Source organism: Triturus cristatus, chromosome 12 (assembly GCF_964204655.1).
Source record: "Triturus cristatus chromosome 12, aTriCri1.1, whole genome shotgun sequence".
Taxonomy (NCBI): domain Eukaryota; kingdom Metazoa; phylum Chordata; class Amphibia; order Caudata; family Salamandridae; genus Triturus; species Triturus cristatus.
In genome coordinates this window covers 71,371,466-71,393,363 of record NC_140595.1, presented here as the reverse complement: position 1 = coordinate 71,393,363, position 21,898 = coordinate 71,371,466, and the positions used below count along the sequence as shown (strand labels likewise).

Sequence of the window (21,898 nt, the reverse complement as noted above, 5' to 3'; positions counted from 1 at the left end):
CATCTCCGAGGGGTATGTCACGCGGTCTTCGCACTCTGCCTCTCAACTATATGCACAAGGAAAGGCAGCCAGGCCGGATGTGCTACGCTCGCGCATGCGCAGAAACTCCCCTCATGTCCTCGTGGCCCCGGGCCAATCACAGCACAACAATGGAGTTTGCCCAAACAAAAGCATGCGCAGGAGTTATTGCGTGGTTCTGTGGTGCCGCAGCCTGGCACCAACCCCCTCCCATGCCCTCGAAGCTTCGGGTCAGGCTGGCATTTCAAAGCCGGCGACCGAGGGATGCTGCAGTGCTACAGCTCAGCAGCGCCAAGATGCATTTACAGTCAGGCGCCAAGAAAACGTGGCTCCTAATCTGCAGAGGCCCGCTGTGCCAGGCCTACCTTTGCAGGCGGCGGCAGGGCTCTCCGAGGCGGCTCTCGCCAAGGATTCGTCTGGGGCTGTAGGTCCATATTGCTGCCAAGGACATTGGCGTCAACATGTATTGCACTTAGTGAGACAGAGGCGTAATTATCAAGTGTGCACTTATGAAATGCATTTTCGGAGCAAATGGTTAGCCCGGGCAGACAGGGCTTCCATCAGCGGTAGTCTGGAGTAAAACAAATATTGATTGAATATCGCATTCAGTATCATGCGCTAGGAAGGACATTCGGTAGCTAGAATACAAATAATATGGGTGATATATTTAAGATGGTGCTTTATATAAAACGTGCTGTGTCTAAGCACTGTAAAAAGAGGTTTTGCACAATTTAATGATACTCGATTGTTCTGCCCTCCCTCCGGAGGATGGAACGCTGAGTTACTCTTGCCGGGATCTGAGTGTGTTATCTGCAGATTACAATAGATGTAACTTGGTATTTAAAAAGCACGAACCTAACAGGAAGGCAGATAAGCAGATGCTGGTGGCGAGCGTTTAAATCACTATGGCATCATCTCTGCTACTTTAAGCTTTTATTAGAACATTGGAACGTTGTAAGCTCCATTGAAAACAATGGAGTTCTCCGGGCTTATAATGGTTGGTATCAGAGGCGCAACTAGAGTCAAATTTCGGGGGGGGGCTAGGAAAAAATTTCGGGGGGGGCTAATTATTCAAGCAAAAGGCAGAGTGGAGATGCAGGGGCTCTAAGCAGGGGTGAAAACCATAAAAGCCTCATTAACAAGCCAAAGGTCTTTTAAAGAACTGTGAAGTACTCGGGTGCGGCTGTGTGTGTGCCCCTGAAGCTGTCTCAGCCCGGGCTGCCAAACACGACGGAGGGGGCTGAAGCCCTTTGAGTCCAATGGGCGTTGCGCGCCTGGCTGGTATAAACCCGGAGCTCCAACATTCCAATGCTTCATTGTGGCTGTGAAGAAAGGCTTCAGGGAGCCTGAGGGGATTTCAATCCCCTCGCGCTCCCTGAAGCCTTTGTTTAATTTGTTAGAACACTCTGCCCTCTAGTGGCAGAATGTTCTAATAGCCCTTCGTAGCAGGGCTATACCAGCTAGTAAAGTCCCGCTGCCTTGTTAAAGTCCCTCTCCTTCGGCTCGGGCCTTTAACGATGCAACGGGCCTTTAATAGCCAGCTACGGCGGGCTATAAGGCTATAATAATTGTACAAAACATTATTTTCTTGATTTTATGTCAACATTAAAAGGGCAATGTGCAAAGGGCTACTAAATCATTTAAAAACGTATGTAGTTCCATAACTCGGGTTGCCAGCCTTCTTCGCTGTCCCACACCCTTCCTCCTTTATTGGCTGCATCTGTTTAGAAATAGGCAGTATTTAATAAATAAATTAAGATGGTGCATGGCTACTGCTTTTGACGCCAATTGTGCCCTTAGACATCCTTTTACTTATTCAACAGCATCTCTGCCTGGTGTGTGCCGCTATTTGGATTACTGGGCGTTCTCTGACTACCCCCTTTTTCTTTGCTTTGCACATCTTGCCTAACTTCTCCCATCACACTATCAGGCGCTGCGTCCCATAAAACAATAGCCACACAGCAATGGTCATCACACACAACCCAGTATTTCTAAAGCGCAAACTAATCACCTGTAAGGGTCTCAAGGTGCCGGGGGCCATCGGGGAGATTAAGTGAGCTATTGCCCAGAGTCACATGAGACTGAGCTGATCTGCCTCCGGTGCTGGGGAACGAATTGTGAACCCCGTGCTCCGGTGTCAGCCGCCCTAGCTGCTGCGTCACACCTCTCACCTACAACATTACAACAATTCCCATATAGGCTCTAAACAAAACCAACACACTCCTAACCACACACCCTACATGGTTTAACTTGGTATCCCTGCTGGTAAGCTCTTTAGTGCATCACATAGGAGTAGTAAGCGCTATACAAATGCTACATTACAAAGCAATAGAACACTTCCCAACAAAAGGGTTCCAGAATGTCCCTTTCAGGACGTCTGGTATAATGTAACATCTATTATAATGTCATTAACAGGATGGTAGTTTAACCTTCGCTTAGAGGCAGAAATGTGTCAAAGGGCAGATGTTAGAACAAGTCTTTCAATTCCGTAGCTTACCTGGATAATGCATCGCGCCAGCAATCCATTCTACCATTTTTAGTTGTTAATAACATTTCACTCTGCTACCAGCAATTAAAATACAGAAATGTGAGTCAGTGCAAGAAAGTGGACATTTAATTATACAGCAATCAATACTTGAATTTTCCGGTTTATAAGCACTCCCAATCATGACAGATATGGATACTTAGGCGAATGTATGTCGTTACTATGCATTCCGTTGCAACGCACTCCTTTACCACGCATGTGTTACAATGGAATGATTTTTCTACCCATAACCTTTACCACGATTATTCCTTTACCAAGCATAGTTTTACAACGATTTTTGTTGTAAATTTATGCATGGTAATGGCATACTCTTGGTAAAGGTTCTACCCCTCCCCTGTACCCTTACCTGACCCCCCGGGCCCCAATACTTTTTATAATTACCCCTGCCTGTTACCCTCAATCCATATATTTATTTTTTATATTTATATTCCCCTTACCTCTTCATGTCGTCTCCTCGTTCTTCCTTGTTGACGTTTTACGTCTTAAAGTTGATGCGTCATTCCCTTTCACTTAAAACGACGTCGATTTCCTCCCCGACCCGACATTGCTTCTTTGTTTTTTTTGGAGGGGGGGGGGAAGCCCCCCCCCAAGCCCCCTTTTTTTCTCACTTTTTTTTGTGGGAGACCATCCCAAGCCCCCTTTTTTCTTTTTTGTGCCTTTTACTCGCGTCTTCGCCGACACTAAAAAAGGACTGAGGATGAGGAAGAAGACATTCCGTCCTGCTTGCGTGGAAAAGACGGTCGTGGAAGCAATACGCGTTGTTATGATGTTTACGTGGTAAGTGTACCGTTGTAAACGTAACGCATAGAAAAACCTTTGTGGTAAAGGCTGCTTCCCTACTTAGGCATAGATTAATGAAATCATTTGGCCAGGATACATTTTCAGCTGGTAGCATGACTCAGCACTGGGTCAAGTGCTGCTGGGCTACAGTGGTCCCTGGAGGATTACATTATTAAACTACAACCTGTTATCTCTTCAAACAAACCCTCCTTAAAAATAATTGACCTCGTCTTCAATTTTTGCCACACAAAAAATGTGTTTACCCGTAGCGACTTCTCGGGAGCACCATTCTCTGTAAGAAGAAGTTCTCTGCCAGGAGTTTTCATTGAGTACAAAGCACGTTCACTGGGATTTTAAACCCTAACTGCTTGCCTATTATAATTAAATATAATTACCACTGAAATTGCAGGTCTCAGATAGATTTTTCTAAAGCAGCAATTTTTTGTGGGTGTTCCATATCCTGGGAAGCCGGATTTATTTCAATAGGCAAATTAGTAGAGAACTACCACATTCAATCAGAATTAAGGTATATCGATTTCATTATCATCCTTAGTAGGCGGTGTCAGTTCGCCTTGTTCAGTTCTCCGCACCAATTTTTCCAACATGAACTTTACTTTCCCACAGCAGTAGTTTAAAATGTTTGATGCCAGTACCATTTCCCCAGCGTAACCTTTCCATCCCAGCCAGTGCTTACTTCACTACCCTATTTCTTTGATAAAACTTTACTTCGCTACATCTGGAGTATGCCATTTGTAGGTCTCTACATCAGTTGCTCCTCTTGGTATTAACTACCACAATTCTGGCCTTAGTTGTTCAACATGATATTTCCTTCCCTACATCTGTAGTTCTCCAAGTTTATTGCCCTGTTTATTCAACATTTCCTTACATTCCACACATCCGAAGTTCTCCAAGTTTACTTCACTATGCTATTGCTTCAACTTGTTGTTTATTTTCCACATTTTTAGTTACAGCCTCCCATCCATCCTAAACATGCCATCGTCAGTTGAGGACACTCCTTACTGGACCTCTTCCCAGTGATTCCTGCCGTCCCTCTCTCCCCCATTGTTTCATCTCTACTCCTTTATCCCCAACTCCCTGCGAAGCTCACTCTGGTTCTGTAAGTCAAGCAATACTGCTTTGGTCCTCAAGGCCGCAAATGGCTGATCCTCTCCTCCAACATTCAGTCACAGTGCTTTAAACTCTTTCACCACTCTCTCTCGCCTGCTAATGAATAGTCGTTGTCTCTGTGTCTGTTGCACTGTTTCTCACCTCCCTTTTTCCAAGAGGGTCAATAAAATGCCATTTATTCAATGAGTTTTCCTTCTACGCTATATCCTACTAGGTTCTCGGATCCTGGTTTCCACCAACTCCATTCCAGTGAGGTCATCCTTGCACATACCTATCGCTTCATTTCCCCTCTGTGCTCATCTTCCCAGACGTTTTGGCTGCACTTGACATAATAAACCAACCTACCCTGCTAGTTAGTCTTGCCTCCACTAGCATCACTTGATCTTACACTTGGTTGTGTCCCAAGTAATCATTGAATTATTTCATCTCAATCCTCGGGTATGTCTTGCACTTCTTGTCTACTCCTGAACCAGCGTATCCTCCTCCCCTGCCATTCTACTCTCACTGGCATCATTACCCTCTTGATGCCTCTTTTACCACCTTTAAGGTGGAAATGCACACATTTTCATGTTCCTCTTATCTCTTACTTCCCACCACTTGCCTGAATCCTAGACCCTCTTTGCTCTCTGGCGTCGGCCAGCTCACTAGTTTCTTTTGTTAGACTCATTCAAGATGGAAACAGTTTTCTTCGCAGCATCACCCGCATCTATAACGATAAACACAATCCTCTTCACCTGGCATATTGTTACACCTTCACTCTTCAACGGGAGCCTCCTCTGTGCTTTTAACCCTCTGCACGAGGTTGGCATTTGTTTAGCACCCCAACCGCAGAGAGTTTCAAGAAATTAAATATCTGTTACTTTCTGTCATTCCATATCCCCAAGTTACTGATAATCATCCTAGAAGTCTAGTCTAATTCTTCTCCAGCATGTTTTCAAGAACAGTTTTAGTCATTCTGCAACAATGGGATGTGCTGTGCATCTGCTGAAATAAGGGGCTTGTTGAACTTTGTGTAGAGAACAAAAAGAGAAAGGAGTTCATGGTGGAGGGCCTGTATTGGGCGGTGTGTGAATATGTGCAGTTTGGTGTGCCGTCCATGTTATGTCTTTTGCAATGCCTCCTTCTAGTTGGTGCACACGTCTTGGGTCCAAAGAGTAGAGGTTGGTTGAGGAAGTACTGAGCATGTGACGTGTACTTGAGTCACTTGGCCGTAAATTGGGAAAATGCAGTTGGATTAAGCAGTATTATGAGGCCAGGGCAGCAGGGAATGCTAAAAGTTTTAATAAGGGACATGTTGTCCACATTATAATATTTAAATGGATAAAGGGTAAGGCAAAATTGTGATCCTCTGATTTTAACCGCAGAGTCAGAGGCCGTGCCACATTAGTCAAACAAATTCTAGGGCCACAAATTTGTTTCTCATAAGCCGGCTAGTGTGGTGAAAGCCAGGGATTCCAATTTGCAAGTCATCCTCGTTTTGATTCCACCCCATGCCTCATTTTTCCACCAGCTTACACTTCCTGTCTCTTTATCACACTTTTTGAGGTAGGTTCTTTTTCATTTCTGCCTCCACCCCTTTGTCACTTTTTCTTCTCTTCTACCTACTCTCTCCCTCTTTCCACTTTTCTGTCTGTTGCTCTGGATTAAAGTCTGATAGCCAAAAATAAGCCCCACTCACTACGAATTAGTGCCGGTGCCTGACACCTGCAAAAATTAAGCCTTGGTACAAGGTAAAGAGGTTCTGGTTTGTGTATACCAGGTGAATACCTAAGAGAGGGTATTCAAAGTGGATTCCCGTTTATTGAGGCGTGTTGGTGATCGTACATTATTGTGCGCGGCTATAGTATAGAATTTAGAATGTACTAGAATGCTCCAGTAGGCTAAGGTCCGCCTCCTCGCAACGCCACTTACTACTTCCGTCAACGCTGGGGGCAGATCTTTGAATCACCAAGGCTCCGACTTCCGCAGCTCTCTTCCACATCTGTCAGGAAGCCAACATCTTATGTATCAACAAACACCCTCTCCGAACTTAACTTATACAAAGTCCTGTTCCGTTGGGGATCTGTCACTTACTTTGGATGTATGAGCAATTTATAAAAATGCTAAAATAAACTATGTTGTGGGAAGATTTAATTTGTGTCAACAAATAAATACACTCTTAATATTATGTATTTGCATCTCGTACCCTGCAGAAATTTACGATTGCTATTAAAGAGTCAATTCAGTTACCTCGCAAATCTGTTTAATTGTTCATTTTATGCAGGACCGATTCCAATATTGTAATACACACCTTTTTAACAATGGGCCAGGCATGCTGGGTTCAAAGACACACAATGTTGCTATTCAAAAATCTGGGCATGCAACCTACTTAACAAAATTCTACTTCATGTGAAAATAAGTATATCGCGTTTTCTGAAGACCATTTGTTAGCAAATCCGATGATAATATGACATATGTTTTTGTTCACTCAACTTGGGGTGTAACGGGTTTGTACTCAGTCTCAATACGCATTCTGGTCCGTATAGGGTATACCGGGTACAGAGCATTTTCCTGGTGGACTGGCAGTGTGGGGCCATGTTGACTGCTTGTGTGGGCCAGTTTTTGTTGCTGGAAGTGGGAACGTGCTGGCCATGTTTTCTGACTGCAGTACTTTGGTGCTTTCAAAATAAACAATGCAAAAAATGTTTTTTGCATTGCCAGTGGTTGCTTTCCTTTGTTTTTTACTGAAAGTTGTTCCCCCTCACTGTAGCATAATATTGGTGACTGTGTCACATGACCATCCTTTTCCAGTTTCACTTTTACTGCAGTGTTGCTCCGCCTTCCCTTTCATTGATACCTTCAGCGAGTGGGCTCAACGGGGCAGAGCATTGCACTCGTCTCTCTGTCCTCGAACCCGTGCATCCCTTCCGATCTGACCTTCTTTGTGCATCCATGGATAGACAAATCCCAGTGTTCAGGACCACCAGTATCCTCCAGGTGTAGAATGTCATGGCTCTGCACTGGAGCGATGCAGTGCCAAGTGCAGTAAAGAATTTACCAGCCACTTCTACAATGAAAATCAACTTGTAACATCAAATGCCTTCATTCCCTCCTGGGTGATTAGCGCGCTATAAAAATACTGATAACATAACAAATGTGTCTTTCAAGTTTCAAGAGTTGATTCCTTTGATTGGAGACTGTTCATGCATAGTGTAATGATTGACACAAGCGCAGCGCTGCATCGTGCTCCGTTAGGGAAGGTTGGGGTGACCAAGGTTGCATATTCATTGCAGCGGCACTGCTGCGTCATGTTCCTATAACTGCAGTTGTTTCGAAGAGCAGCCCTCAAGGCAAAGCGCCCTGTGGGAGCCGGGTTCAAACATTCTCTATACAAGTACAATGCTGAGCTCGACTGATCCCCATGCTCTGTAAAAAACCTCTTCCTTTACCACCACCCTTTGCAGCACATGATAAAGCTGTAGCTAGGCTGGGACAGCTAGCTCTTGTGCATATTGTAGTAAAGTAACACTCTGTACTGTTGTGATAAATGAATGATAGATTTATAGAGCACACGGCTACTCTGAGGAGGTATTAAAAAGTCAGCAGATCAACTCTGTTGATCTGTTGACTTTTTAGTGAAGCTGAACTCAGTACATCTGCTGACCCTTGTACTTTCTCATCAAGCAGTACTCACTATTCACCAATTATATTAGTGCATTTTTGGTACAGCTACACTCTACCAGCCCCTGTGTTGTGTGATAAACTGCACACAACAATGCTGGCATTTTCCCTTTGTGTGATAAAGCAGCGAACACTACAGTACAGTTGGCCTCTGTCATTCCAGCACTGCTCACCGGCAGCGGCGTAGCGTGGGTGGCCAGCACCCGAGGCCAGGCAGGTATTGCGCCCCCTAACCCATGGAGAGAGTGCACGTCCTGGCGCAAAATTATAAAACAAAAAAAAATTGTAGTATTCATTTTTTTTTTCTTTTAAAAATTTGTGCAACCTAAGAATTTTGCACCCGGGGCAAATGCCCCTGTGGCCCCGCCCACGCTACTTCACTGCCCACCGGTACTCCTTCCGCAAAAAAACTGGACTCAGCTGCTGCCTACGTCCATTCAGGGACCGGTTGTCCTTTCAATGAGAGTTTGACTTGCAGTTTCATTTGCTAGCCGCATGTGACATCTAAGTCCACATAATCCTCTGTCACTGGTTCTGTTCGTGGCTGTGTGCGAAGGGTTTTGTCCGTTCGATGTAGGAGATCTGTAAAATTTATGACCCCCAACTTATTGGACGAAACAAATATTACATGGTTTACGGCAAAACATTTGGTGCCCTGTGAGTAGTTACTTTCAACTGCCTTGGTGAAACTGCTTAGATCAATCTTAATGACACATCTTCTGTTTTTCAGAAATGCTAAATAGTTTCATATTTGTAAACTCAAGTCATCAAGGGTTATTACCACAGATAATAATAAGCACTTCTGCAGCGGTACATGCAGCTTTTTCATGACCTCTTTTTTGGACAGTTGTCTCCTCCCAAATAAATGGAGAGTTCGATAATAACATCACTCAGGAATTTAAATGCCGTCTGTGGCTTCATTGCAATTTTAGCAGCTTTGCCGTCTCGGCAAGTGGTGCTCAGAAAGGGTTTTGTGCATTTGCGAGCTATTCTTCCCAAATGGGTGCTCGCCAGTTGAGTAGATCAAATTTGCAAGTTGTGATCCTCAGCAGATCAGGGATTTGGTTTTCTGGGCTGGGAGAGGAGGAGGTGAGGGGTGCACTATTGCTTGCCTGATGGAGTCTAGCACACATATGATAAAGACTCTTCAAACATTTTAAAACAGTGTATTTCTTTATAATGTAATCTTTGAAACACATTTGAATGGAGTATTTCAGATTAAATACATAGAGTGGCATTTGTTAGAAGTGACAGTTTCTAGAGGATGAATCCTTACGGCTAGAGCAGTCGACTTTGGAACTGGGGAACTGGGTTCGAGTCTCAGCAGGGACGCTCAACATCCTGTGATTCTGGGCAAATCACTTAATCTCCCCGTGCCTACCAGAAATGAATGTGTCCGTCTGTAATGCAACTGGTGCTCATGTAAAGCGCACTGATACCTGATATCTTCGGGTCTAGTTCGCTATATATAATATATATCTATCTGAAACTTTGAAGCATTCATGCCTACCACCACTGCCCTGACTACAATACTATAAGTGAACCGAGAGGAAAGCTATTTTATGTGCCCTAATCTGGCTCGGAGTGTTAGTATAAATTGAGTAATATTATAGTCTTTGATTGTGTGCAGCGCCCTCCCCGAAAAGATCTATTTCAAGAGGCTGCCATGTGCTGATGAAGGAAAAAGGGGCACTGTGAAAAAAGTAATTGCCTAGGATCACACAATGTAGTCAAGTGGAAGCCTGTTGTGTTTAACTCTTTGAGGTGCCAAACCAGTGTACTGTGTTAATCACATCCAGATTATCCATGTTTCATAAGTATTGGAGGTAGGTGTAGTGTTTGGGGAGGGTGATTTTTTTAAATGTAGACGCTAAAATGAAAACCAGAGCAGCCACCCTTGGTCAGTGCATTGAGACAACTTGCCCCACTTAACTAAAATTCCATTCACCCTCCCCTCATCATCCAACTACTCATTCATTGGGCCGTGCAGCCCTGTCTCTAAACAACCATTCAATGATTGGCCAAGGTACAGTAATGAAAAAGGTTTTTGTTAAGTTGCAAAATATTCGAAATTTGTTTCAAAAGGTTTTTGTGGTGAGAACCCTCACAAACACACCTTGCAGTGGTCAGGCCCGCTCGCTGCACTTGTTTACCCACTACATGCAGCATGGTGGCCAAAACTGGCCAGGGCGGCTTTTGGTTTCCAGTCTGGCTATGGTCCCTGTGTCATTTTGGTTCATTTAAGGAAAAAAGAATAATGAAAAGTGTCATCTCAGAGGTACACAATTCTTTTTCATGTTTGTCCTTCTTTTTCAAAGCTAATCAAACTAGCTGTGTGTCACTGCTCTAACACAAACAGTATACTCTCTCCTGCCATGGGTGCACGCCTTCCCTTGTGCAGGTGTGTATGATGATGGTAATTTGCTGGCCGGTCGAAATAGCAAAATTCTTTGCCCATGAATTTTATAGAATTCTGGGAGCATTTCTGGAAATTATACCATTGTAATGAAATTTGGTTGACCAGTATCTTATTTCTGTGTAAACAATTTTCCCACTCTTATCACTGAACGTTTTTATTTTTTTTTAAACAATGTGCATGCTTGGGTAACAAGTGGCATGAAATTGCATAATTTAAAATTTGTAAAAATCTTGTAAATTATTAAAGTGAATTTTATGTACTTCACGAACTTTGCTGGCATAACTAAAATGTATCCCAAGCCTAGCATATGCATCAACATATCCTCTCTGGTACAATAAGATAATGTTTGAAGTTTGCTTGTACACCGAATTCCTGGATAGAGGTTCGGGCAAATTGAGAAAAATTTGGGAGTGAGCATCCATTTACTTAAATGGAAGTGTCGTGCTACTTGGCAGGCCTTTCCCTTTCAAGAAGTTAGTTGGATTCAACAAGATTTGAAAGGTAGTTTCTTCCCCAGCGCTTGTAAATGTGCAACCATAAAACATAGGTTTAAGTGGGTTTCTAAAGGGTTAGTAGTTAACACCAAGTTAAGTCTAGGGTAGGGAACCGGTCCGCCACAAAGGAAAACATTCCTTATTGAGAATAAAAATAGTAAATATTCAGTAACCTTTAACATGGTCTTTTGTTAGCCTAAGATGGTGGACAACCAAACTGTAGTAATAATATTTTTTTACAAAGTCCTAAACAGACAAAATTCTAAGATAAATGAGGGTGAATGTGGTCCAATGGGTTTATTACTTCCTATATGGCCAGAAGTCTATGTTCTGATAAAGGGAACCACATTTGTTGAAAATGTGTGTCATGCTGAGCAAAATGGCTGATGTCAATGAGACTCAAGCTGTAATTATCCGTAAGCCTATGTAATTGTGTAATGTCTAGTAGTTCTCCAATCCTTTCCCTAATAGCATCGTAGGTTCTAACTCTTGTTCAGCTGGCTCCCGTAGGGGTAAGGCCACCTTGTGCCGACACAAAACCGCTGTACACACAGACACAATACTGTTCTATGAACAAAGACAATAATAAGACGTTCCGTTAGAGTATATTTGTAATTTTTTGTAGCTAAAAATCATTGCTTTTTATCAATCAAAATGAATGAGCACCACACATGGTAACTAATAAATCAGTGGTTACTTTGGCATTCTATTAATATACTAAAAAAGAAAATGTTTAATATAAGCACTTACAAAACTGTTTTCAATGCAAGAACGTGTATTTTGATTATCGCTCTGTGTAATGCAGTAATGCGCTACACTAAGTCTTTATCCATCTACAAGAGCTCAGTGTAATGCAGGAAGCATGGTTTTTGGTAGGCAACGCTGTTGATTTACAATTCCTATGTGTTATATTGGAATTTGTAATAATGTGCATTATTCATCAGTGATCGTTCTGGGCGACGAAGGAATGTGCGACACAGTGCCTTTGTCCCACAAGCACTCTATCTGATGTAGGACTGAGTAGTACTGTGAATTTATCAATCAGTAACTGCTCAGAGTGATGTAGGAATGTGTACCAGTGTGCATTCTCCATCAATGATTGCTTTGTGTGATGTAGGACTGTTTATACCATTAGTATCTGCACAGAAATGACCACTCAGTGTGATGCAAAAAAACTGCTTGCTTTGACATGGGAATATTTAGCGCAGGGCTTTGTGTAATAGCGTTGGCTCTGTTTAGTGCCAGTATGTAAGTGTTTTGGAATCTATATTAAACACTAGACATTTCTAGATTGATGTTCCATCTGTCTGTCGTATAAATATTTGCTCCATACCCTTTGTAGGAATGTTTAACTCAAGCACTACATGCAGGATTTGTTGGTCTATGTGATACATAATTAGTTCATAGCCGTGATGCTTGCTTGTTTAGCACAGGGCCTTCATTCGGGAATAGGCTCTATGTTTGAAGTAGGAATGGCCATTGTCATTCTGGACGGTTTAACACTGGACCTTTGGGGAAATTTCTCTTCTGTGCAATGCAGGACACGTGTTTGTGAAATACTTCGTCTAAGAATGTATAGCACTTTGCATCTTGAAAAAGGTCTCATCACAGGGCGTGAAGTAGTACGTCATTTTCAAGTTATTTTAGTAATTTTTGGTATTATGGTATATCCTGAAGCTCAAGTTTAACAAATAAATTTGTGAAACTGTGAACACTGCCTTAAATTTAGCAGGTGGAGCAGGAGAATTTGATCATTGGTTCAAAGCGCAGGTCCAGGAGGATCAGATGCAAGCCCGACTTTCATAATAATCACTTAATATGCAAATTATCGTCATTTAAAGTGATGGCACAACAAAATAACCTAGGTGGATATCTTAAAACATTAGGACAGGTGCAGGCCTCCATTCGCCACTCCAGGCTCAGACTGTGCCCCCAAACTCACCTGGAACAGCTTCAAAGACAACATTCTAAAGATGGAGGGACTATACTGTAATAAAAAAGAAATCTACCAGTAGATTTATAATGCTTGTAAAGTGTAATAGAATTATATAGCAGTGAAAATAAAAGTAATTGATTTCTGGTCCCCTTTGCTCCTGCTTACATTTAGTTTAAGAGGTGAGTAGGGTACATGTTAGGTGTGTTTACTGTTCTTTCAGCCTCTTGTCCTGGCTCACAAGATGGTCACTTTACTGAGAGTAATGGACATTGAAGCTGGGAGTGTGCTGGGAAATTTCAACACAATGCGTTCTGTGTTCACAGTAAATCTTTACCGGGAATGCTGCAATTCGTGGTAAGTTTTTTTTTTTTTTTACCACAAATGGTGCATCGTTACCTTAAGTGGTGTAATGGCGTAATTTCTAGGATTTCACGTAACGAGCATAACAAAATTTCCATAATTATACAAATGACACCAGCATAATTTAAATTTCGCCCAGGCCCAATTGTAGCACCATCTCAAAGGTGCCATTTCAAAAGAAAAAAAAGGTGAGCATCTAAGCCAAATGAGCAAACATTTGGAAAAAGCTAATTAAGGCAGAAACGTAAAAATGAAGGTGGGTGTCCACATAGCTGGTCCCTTTTAAGGAACAGTAGAGTACGAATGGATGCATGCGTCTTTCAAGAGAAATTTGACCCGAGCTATGCAATAAATAACAGGCCTACGGAAGTACTAGCGAGATACAACACTGATTCATACACCTACAGATCACTGCTTTAGCAACCACAACAGGCTGTCTGCTTCTGCCACGTGTTGTTTTCTGCACAGCATTCTGGTGAAACCACCTGAAGTCTTCTCTAGTTTGTCGATCATTATAAGTAGTGCTAAGTTGTTTGATCTCTTTGTGGGACATTTACAAGCTTTACATTGACTGTCTTTCAGGGTTGTGTAGACCTGTGAGAACAAAAACATAAGCAATGTGGTGCAGCCCTCCAGCCTCAGTCCATTGATACCAAAAATATCTTGACAACTCTTAATAAATGATAGCCACCTACTGCAAAAAAGAGAACACAATATCATATGACTTGTATCTAAATGCACCCAGGGTGGCACTGCTCCATTTTAGAGACAGCTGCAGACACTCTGTGTTAAGGAACACTTCATCACAACGCTCTCACTGTCCAAATTCCATCCCAGAAGCCATGTACCTCTTAAACAACTCTTTGCCTTTGACTCCCTACAGCACTTTGGCTTCTGTTGGCTAAGTTTGCAGAATGCGATGAAACATTTAGAAAATAAAACCCACGATAAACACTAACAGTAGATTGAGCTCTGTACAATTGCTAATTGACAATGACCACAAAGATACAGAAGGTGGTAATTTTAATACACATTCATCTTTCTCTTCTAGGCAGAGGCCTGCAGCTTGTCCAAGCAAAGCGACCTGCGCACGAGGCAAGTCCACAGGTGGTTCCGGGTGCGACGGAATCAAGACCGGTCCAGCTTGACAAAAAAGTTCTGTGAGGCCAAGTGAGTTTTTAACCTTACAGAATCCATCGACACTCTTCGAGATTTCACAAATAGTCAATCTGATGAAATTATTATTTGATAGAAAATAAAATGGCAAACTGACATTGATGATAGCATAGTGAACCTTATCAGTTAAAAAGGTGGAAAATGAATTATTAAAAAAAAAAAAACTCTATCACAAGGCCCACTATCTCATGATGAATCCGTGTGTTCTCCTTCTCCATGCTAGAATGATTTAGACAATTGCCAGGACATTCTGTTTCTGCTTTAGTTCACTCATCTGGATTATAACTTGTTCCAAGTGGTCTACATCTCCAACTCGCCTTATATGAAAATTCCTGTATTTTCCCATATAACTTACTGTCGCACACAAGATGTGTTGAGTAATAGGTACATATGTTACTTCTTATCACGGAAAAAGACTTTCAATCCTAATATGTAAGCTTCCATTCTATGGAACAATCTGAACCCCCATGGGTGTGTGATGTGTATTGCTAAATGCCCCTACAACACAAAATCTAACCTTAATTTCTGTGTCTTTGTTCACTGTGAGGACCTTTCTGGAAAAGTCAAACTCATTGATCACTGACCAGATTGATAGAGGTCCTCTCCCTTTGGCTAACTTTATTGCACTCTATTTCCTTCTTTATGGTTATGTCAGTGGCAACAATAAAGTTTTTAACTAAAAAAAAAACATAGAAATGCACCAGATCATAGTAAGCAGAGCTAACTCTAACTTACACCCCTGCCATGCACTGCATATGACCTCACGTATTACATCACTCATGACATTTATGAATCACTGATGACATCACAAATAATATCATTGATGACAACATGATGACATCAGCCATTTTAGGCCCTGGGGATCCCATCCCACAGGCCCTTTATTTTTTTTTTAAAGGGGAGGGGGACAAGTGCCTCCCTTTCGGAGCCCTCTTAGGCCCTTGGGACTCTATCCCCAGGGCCCTTTTTTGCATTAAAGGGGAGGGGGGACAACGCGGCCCCTCTCATTAAGTCTTACTAGGCTCTGGGGAAGCCATCACTTTAGGGCCATTTTTTTTAATTAAAGGAGAGAAGGGACAAATGCTCACACCCCCCACCCCTAGCCTTGTAAGGCCCTGGGGACCCCATCCCCCTGGGCCGTTTTTCATTAATTAAAGGGAAGGGGGCATGTGGCCACCCTCCTCGAACCTTGTTAGGCCCTGGGTACCCATGCTCCAGGGCGGCTCCTTAAAATAAAGAGGAGCGGCCGTGCAGCTTCCCTCCGCCTGCCCTGGGGCCTGCACTGTTAAAGTTGGGTGGCCAGATGCATCCTCATCCTCTCTTTCTATCATCTTTCTCGCTGTAGTACTCATTAATGTGCAGCAATGTCAGTGCCCAAGGATTACCAATATGTGTAAATGTTTATGCATTTGGAAGAGGTGATGCGGCCTAACAGCAGAGCTTCCAACTCTGGGACTGGGGAACCAGGTTTAAGCTCCGGCGTAGCCTAAAGCTCTTGTGGTTCTGGGAAAATACTAACTGTGAACTCTTGTAATGTAATTCTCTTTGGCCACATTTGTGCTATATAAAACCACAAAAAAGTGCAGAAGTCGTAAGCTGCCAATTGTATGAATGTAACGCATACGTTCGCTCACGCTGGCTAGCCTTTTCATCCACATAAGGGAAAACAGTTTTCTGCCCCCTCGACCACCAGGGCTTGGGGGAGGTGGAGGCATCTTGCCTTATCAACACTTAAAATATATTTATGTCTGTCTATTACAAGAGATTCCTCTATTGCTGGGTAACTTTATATTTAATATTTACACTGGGGCTTAGTTACTTGTATCAATGTTACCTTTTTCTTTGGAGCTGTGTTACTCTGTATCAGTGGTCACTTTGCCTCTAGAGCTGGGTAACTTTGTTTCAATATTCACAAGGTCTGTGGCACTAAGTTACTCTGTTTCAATATTCACTTTTTTCATGGGGCTCAGTTATTTATTTTTAATCAGTGTTCACATTTAGTCCAGGGCTTTGTTATTTGTATCCATGTTCCCTTGTCCCCCTGGAGCTGAGTTGCTCTGTGTCAGTGGTCACAGAAACCCTGGAACGGGGTTACTTTGTTTCAATATTCACAAGTTGTGCGGAGCCTAGTCAGACTTTGAATGGGTACTTTCCCCTGTGACTCACTTACTTTGTTTCAATGTTTAGATTTACTCTGGGCATTACTTGTTTCATTCTTCCCTTTTCTTCAGTAAATGAGTTGTTCATAACTTAAAGTATACAGGGCCTCTGGGCCTGAGTTACATTGTATCCATGTATACAGGATATCTGGAGTTAATATACTCTGTTTCCGGTTTCACTTATTTATCCCCCTAGGGCTTATCTACTTTGTTTCATGTTTACTTCAGAGCTTAGTTACTTGTATCAATTTTCATATTTTCTGTGGAGCTTATTTGTTCTTTATCAAAGCTCTCTGGAGCAAAGTAACTGGGTTTCAAATTCCACTTTTCCCCTGGGGCACACTTACTTTGTATCAATGCTCGCCATTCCTTTTGGGGTGAGTTAGTATGCATGCAACTTTATATTTCTCTAAGGGTCAATTCCTTTGTGTGATTTTTATCCTGGGTGATACTACTTTGTATCCGCATTCACAGTTCCTCTTGCACTGAATTATTTGGTGTCAGTCTACCAAGTGATACCAAATATTTAAATTTCTTATCATTGTAACTCAGTTCTCTTGTTAACTTTTTCTCCCTAGCCGCATTAATTCACATTTCCTGTCAGGCTTTATTGTGTATCAATGTTTTGTTTTTGTTGTTAGTGAAGGAATCCTGGGCGGCAACTGCGGGCATTAGGGGAGATGTCATTAGAATACAACTAAATGTGCTTAGACAGAAATTAAAAAGAAAAAGTGCTTTTTATAAAGATAAATTTCAGCCAACATTGATCGGTCTTACAAGAGCGCCTTTATTGTGTAACGTGCTACTATTGCACCTTGGTTCCTCACCAGGAACATAAAGCACTTTTTGAATGTTTGCGCTGCACGAGTGGCACATACACACACACATACAACCCTGTTATCCGGATAGGGATGTGATGAAAAATCTGCTCTTGCAGCGTCTTCTTGTTACAATGCTCCCCAGCTGTTCTGCATCGGGGCGGGTGTATTCTTTTAAAGGTGGACATCGTGTGATAACACCATGTGACTACACAACTGTGACTGAAGCCTGTTGTGTACAGAATTGTTGTCACTATCAGGCTAGGTTGAACCGCAACGCTTATTTATTTAAAGGTACAGTTCCAGAGAAAGAAAGCGAAGCGGTGTTGGGAAGATGTTTTCCCTCATTGGTGGCATGAGCAGTTTTCCAGTGAGGCAAAAAATAATTTTGAAACATTTGTGAGGTGGTGAATTGCAATGAATTCAGCTTTTATTTTACCTGTGTGCATTAGGGTACCTAAATCATAAGTAACATTAACAACATTTGTTCATATAGTTCACAAGGTTTTCAATCTGTGGTTAATTTGTGGGGGAAAAAAGTGTTGGGGCTCTCGTCAGGAGGCAGCTTGCACCAGCCCATTGCTCCTATTAGCGCCGCCTATAACAGAACTAACCATGAAACCCTACAAGTGGGGAGAGCATGTGGCGTAAGGGCCAGAGCTGCCGATATTGGAGCTTGGGAACCAGGTTTGAGTCTCAGCATAGGCTCAACATCCTGTAATTCTGGGCAAATCACTTTATCTCCCCGTGTCTACAAAAAATAAATATGTCCTCAACTGGTGCTCATGAAATGCACTCCAATACCTTTGGGTCGAGTTTGCGCTATAAGTGCCGGTGCTGACGATTAATTGCCAGTGCTGAGCACCGGAAACCACTGGCTCAAATTAAGCACTGTTTTCAATCGTTTGCACTAGTATAATTTCTTTTACAATTTATATACTTTATGTGGTTGCATTCTATGGAAGTCCTTTTCAATTAGGCTTGACAATCAGTGAAGAAGTCTTGTCTAACCCACAACGCGTTCTGTCATCATCCGCTTTCTGCCAATGCAGCCACAGGTCATTCGTATAATGTAATAAACAAACCAGAGATTTGATCAGTGCTGGGGATGGAAAAATACTTGACGTCACCAAAAAAGGGGAGGTATCAAGAGGAGTCTCAGCAGTCCTAGCGAGTAGTCTGCAAGATCATAAGCATTATTTTTACAAAGTATGTCCAAAAGAAATTAATAAGGAAAATGAAATAATAAAGGAGTTATGGCTCACTTTGTTGCTCACAAACTACATTTTAAAATCTAATGATATGTCTACGGATCTAATGCTCTTGCTATAGATATCTGTGTGCAATCTCTGGTTACAGGTTTGACTCCTAACGTATTTGACAGGGTCCATTGTGCCTGTAAAGTATCATGTGTAACCTGTAGGAATCCATGTGTAAGATATCTGGGTGGTTCATGACTTAGTCTCAAAGATCCCTGTGTAACCTGCAGATCACATTTCCCATTCCTACTTAATATGATCAGATTTTGTACTCCAAGCGAACCACTGCAGACAGCCGGAAAGGCATGCATTGGAACACATGCGCGCTTTTACTCTCTCTCGCCTAGAAAGAAAGGTGATAAAATGGGTCTCACTCTTTTGGGTGGTAATAAACACTTATTAAGGTCCAAACGTTATCTAATTTCCATTGTGTGCTACAGAGTGCTTAATTTGTAAAAATATAACTGCCAGGGCTCTCGTGAGAAGGCCACTTCCACCACCCATTGTCGCAGTCAGCGCTGCCAATTACTGTAACAACATAACTACTGGCCATCACACTAAGACTACTACTGTTGTTGTTCTCTCTAAATTAGACAAACAGCGGCACCATGTGTCAGAATATCATAAGTGCTAGTGTTTACATTTAAGTGCCGGCGCCGAGCACCGGAAACCACTGGCTGAAATTAAGCACTAGTGCAACACAAATGATCCATGGTGTTGTATTGACACAAACATGTAGAACTACATATTACAGTGCTTGAGGAAGTAGGACCCTTCCTTAGTTATGTATCACTGAGATGCAGCTTAGTCTGGGGGCCATGTTTGAGTTTCAGCCAGACCCTATTTGGAACACCTGATCCGAACAAGGAAACGGAGACAGAATGAATTACTAATATCCCATTCAGTGGGAATGCTGACATACAGCACATGCTAAATCCTGATCCAGTCAGGAGGATTCGCAGAAACTAAAGTGCACCTTGGTTCTTAGTCCCAGTGCTAGAGTAGTTAAATAAACCAGAATGCGTGTGTTCACACTTTACAGCTTAATATTAAGCATTTGAGAATTGAATGGATCCTTAGTCTCTAAATGTGCGGACAATTAATATTGCATCTGGGCTAACAGAATTGGTCTTCGCACAGAGACCCAAGGTTTTCCATTGAAACATACAATTTTCATATTACATGTCTCTGATTTATAGCACATCGCAAGGTTGCAGTAGATAGCGGTGGATGGGACACATCGCGAGGGATAATGGACTGAGCACCAAACTATATTAACAGTAGCACATCCCTTTCCTACAAAATGATGCATTCATTTGCATAACTAACTCACTATGACACCCGGCAACCTGAGTCATTGCATTAACTGCAATGACATGTCTGATGTTGTTACTATTGTTGACAATGTTTTTATTGCGCAGGCAAGCAATACAACTCAATGACCCTCAGTTACACATATCAATTGATACACAATAAAATCCTGGCTAAAGCCTTATCATGCAATTTTATAACCACAATCGCAGTTTGTACATTAGAATCATAATACCAGAGCCTTCAAGCATCACACAGCAGCCTTCAATTCAACATTATCTTTCGAATATAAGGCATAATTACCCTAATAAAATTGTATCTCTTTATTGAACTTGAAGTTAATTATTTTTATGCTGGTGCCACAGATGACAAGAGCTTGCCAGGTTCATCACCAAATAGAATACTTCCTTTTATCTCCTTCCCTTTGTCCGGTACGTTCCTCTGTACCTCTTCATTTCAGGCTTATTTTGAGAGAGCCGTAACCCCAATTGAAGACATGAACTACAAATCTAGAATACCATGGGACAGGAAAGACCTTAAACTGGTACCCCACCACTTAGTCTTGAAAACCTAGCATCTCAGATCCCCAATTCTATGGGTTCTGGTTGGTGGCAGCAATGATATAGATGAGGTACCTCCACTGAACAGTGATGCCTACTCCCCTAGTAGTTCACAAACATTATCTGGATTGTTACTGCATGTGAGAAGTTGGCCTGGCATATGCTGGCCACTAGTTATAGTGGCCACCTTGCACCAGTCCAATTCGACTCTTATGGTAGATAGGTTTAAGACAACCTTTTAAAGAAAGCTATCCTAGTGGTAGCTGTGGAGAGCAGCCTTCAGGCTAAGTCTCTGAGGAATGTAAAGCAGCTTGTTTTACCTTATAATCTCTTGAATTACCAAATGAAAAGGACACCACACCGGTATATATATCAAATATATATGTATTTATTTCTAGATACACTCTACTAATCTCTTTATGAGATTAGAACCCAGATACACATTTAAATGTCAACAGTTCAAGTCAAGTCAAGTCAAGTCAAGTCAGAGATACTTATATCGCGCACATATCACTCAGAGAGTCTCATGGCGCTTGCAGACACTCCGAAAAGAAACAGAGGGCCACAGATTAATTGGCAAAAAGCCAGGTCTTTAGCTTTTTACGGAAATCACCGTGATTGGGCATGATACGGAGATGGTAAGGCATTTTGTTCCATGAAAAGGGGGCCAGATAGGAGAAAGCACGGCCTCCCTGCCTAGCTGTACGAATCCTTCGGGGGATAAGCAGGGCAGCATCACTGGATCGCAGGGCCCTGGAAGGTTTATACCAACGGAGCTTTGGCTGCCAATACTTGGGGCCATTTCCATACATTTGCTTATGAGTTAAGCATAGTATTTTAAACAGGGTTCGTTTCTTTATTGGGAGCCAATGAAGGGAGTTTAAGCAGAGGCGGGCCGAAGTCCTGTATGGGCAGTCCAGGACTAGCCTGGCGGCCGTATTTTGAAGGACTTGGAGTTTAGCCAAAAGATCTGAATTAATGGCATGCAGAAGCGAATTGCCATAATCCACTCTGTTCATGATGAGGCCTTGTATTAGAGGTCTGCGGGCCTCTAAAGGAAGCCACCTAAACACTTTACGCAGGCTCCGCATAACACCATAGCATGTGCTAATCACATGCTTTACGTGGCCACTCATAGACAAATTATTGTCAATATGAAAGCCCAAGTTTCGGACCATGTTCTTATATGCAGGGCAAGGACCGAGCTTGGGTGGCCACCACTCATGCGTCCAATGGTCCGCTGCATTACCGAACAGCATGATCTCTGTTTTGGTT

At 42.4% G+C, this 21,898-nt stretch overlaps 1 protein-coding gene across 1 annotated transcript in view; it reads left to right on the top strand.

Annotated features, from left to right (window-relative positions):
* Window positions 1-21,898, top strand: part of LOC146772545 (ceramide synthase 2-like) — a 244,517-nt gene that overhangs the window by 131,247 nt on the left and 91,372 nt on the right. The window contains exon 4 of the mRNA XM_085638549.1: window positions 14,392-14,510. Within this exon, the coding sequence (XP_085494675.1) occupies window positions 14,392-14,510 (119 nt within the window). The remainder of the gene's footprint in view (window positions 1-14,391; window positions 14,511-21,898) is intronic.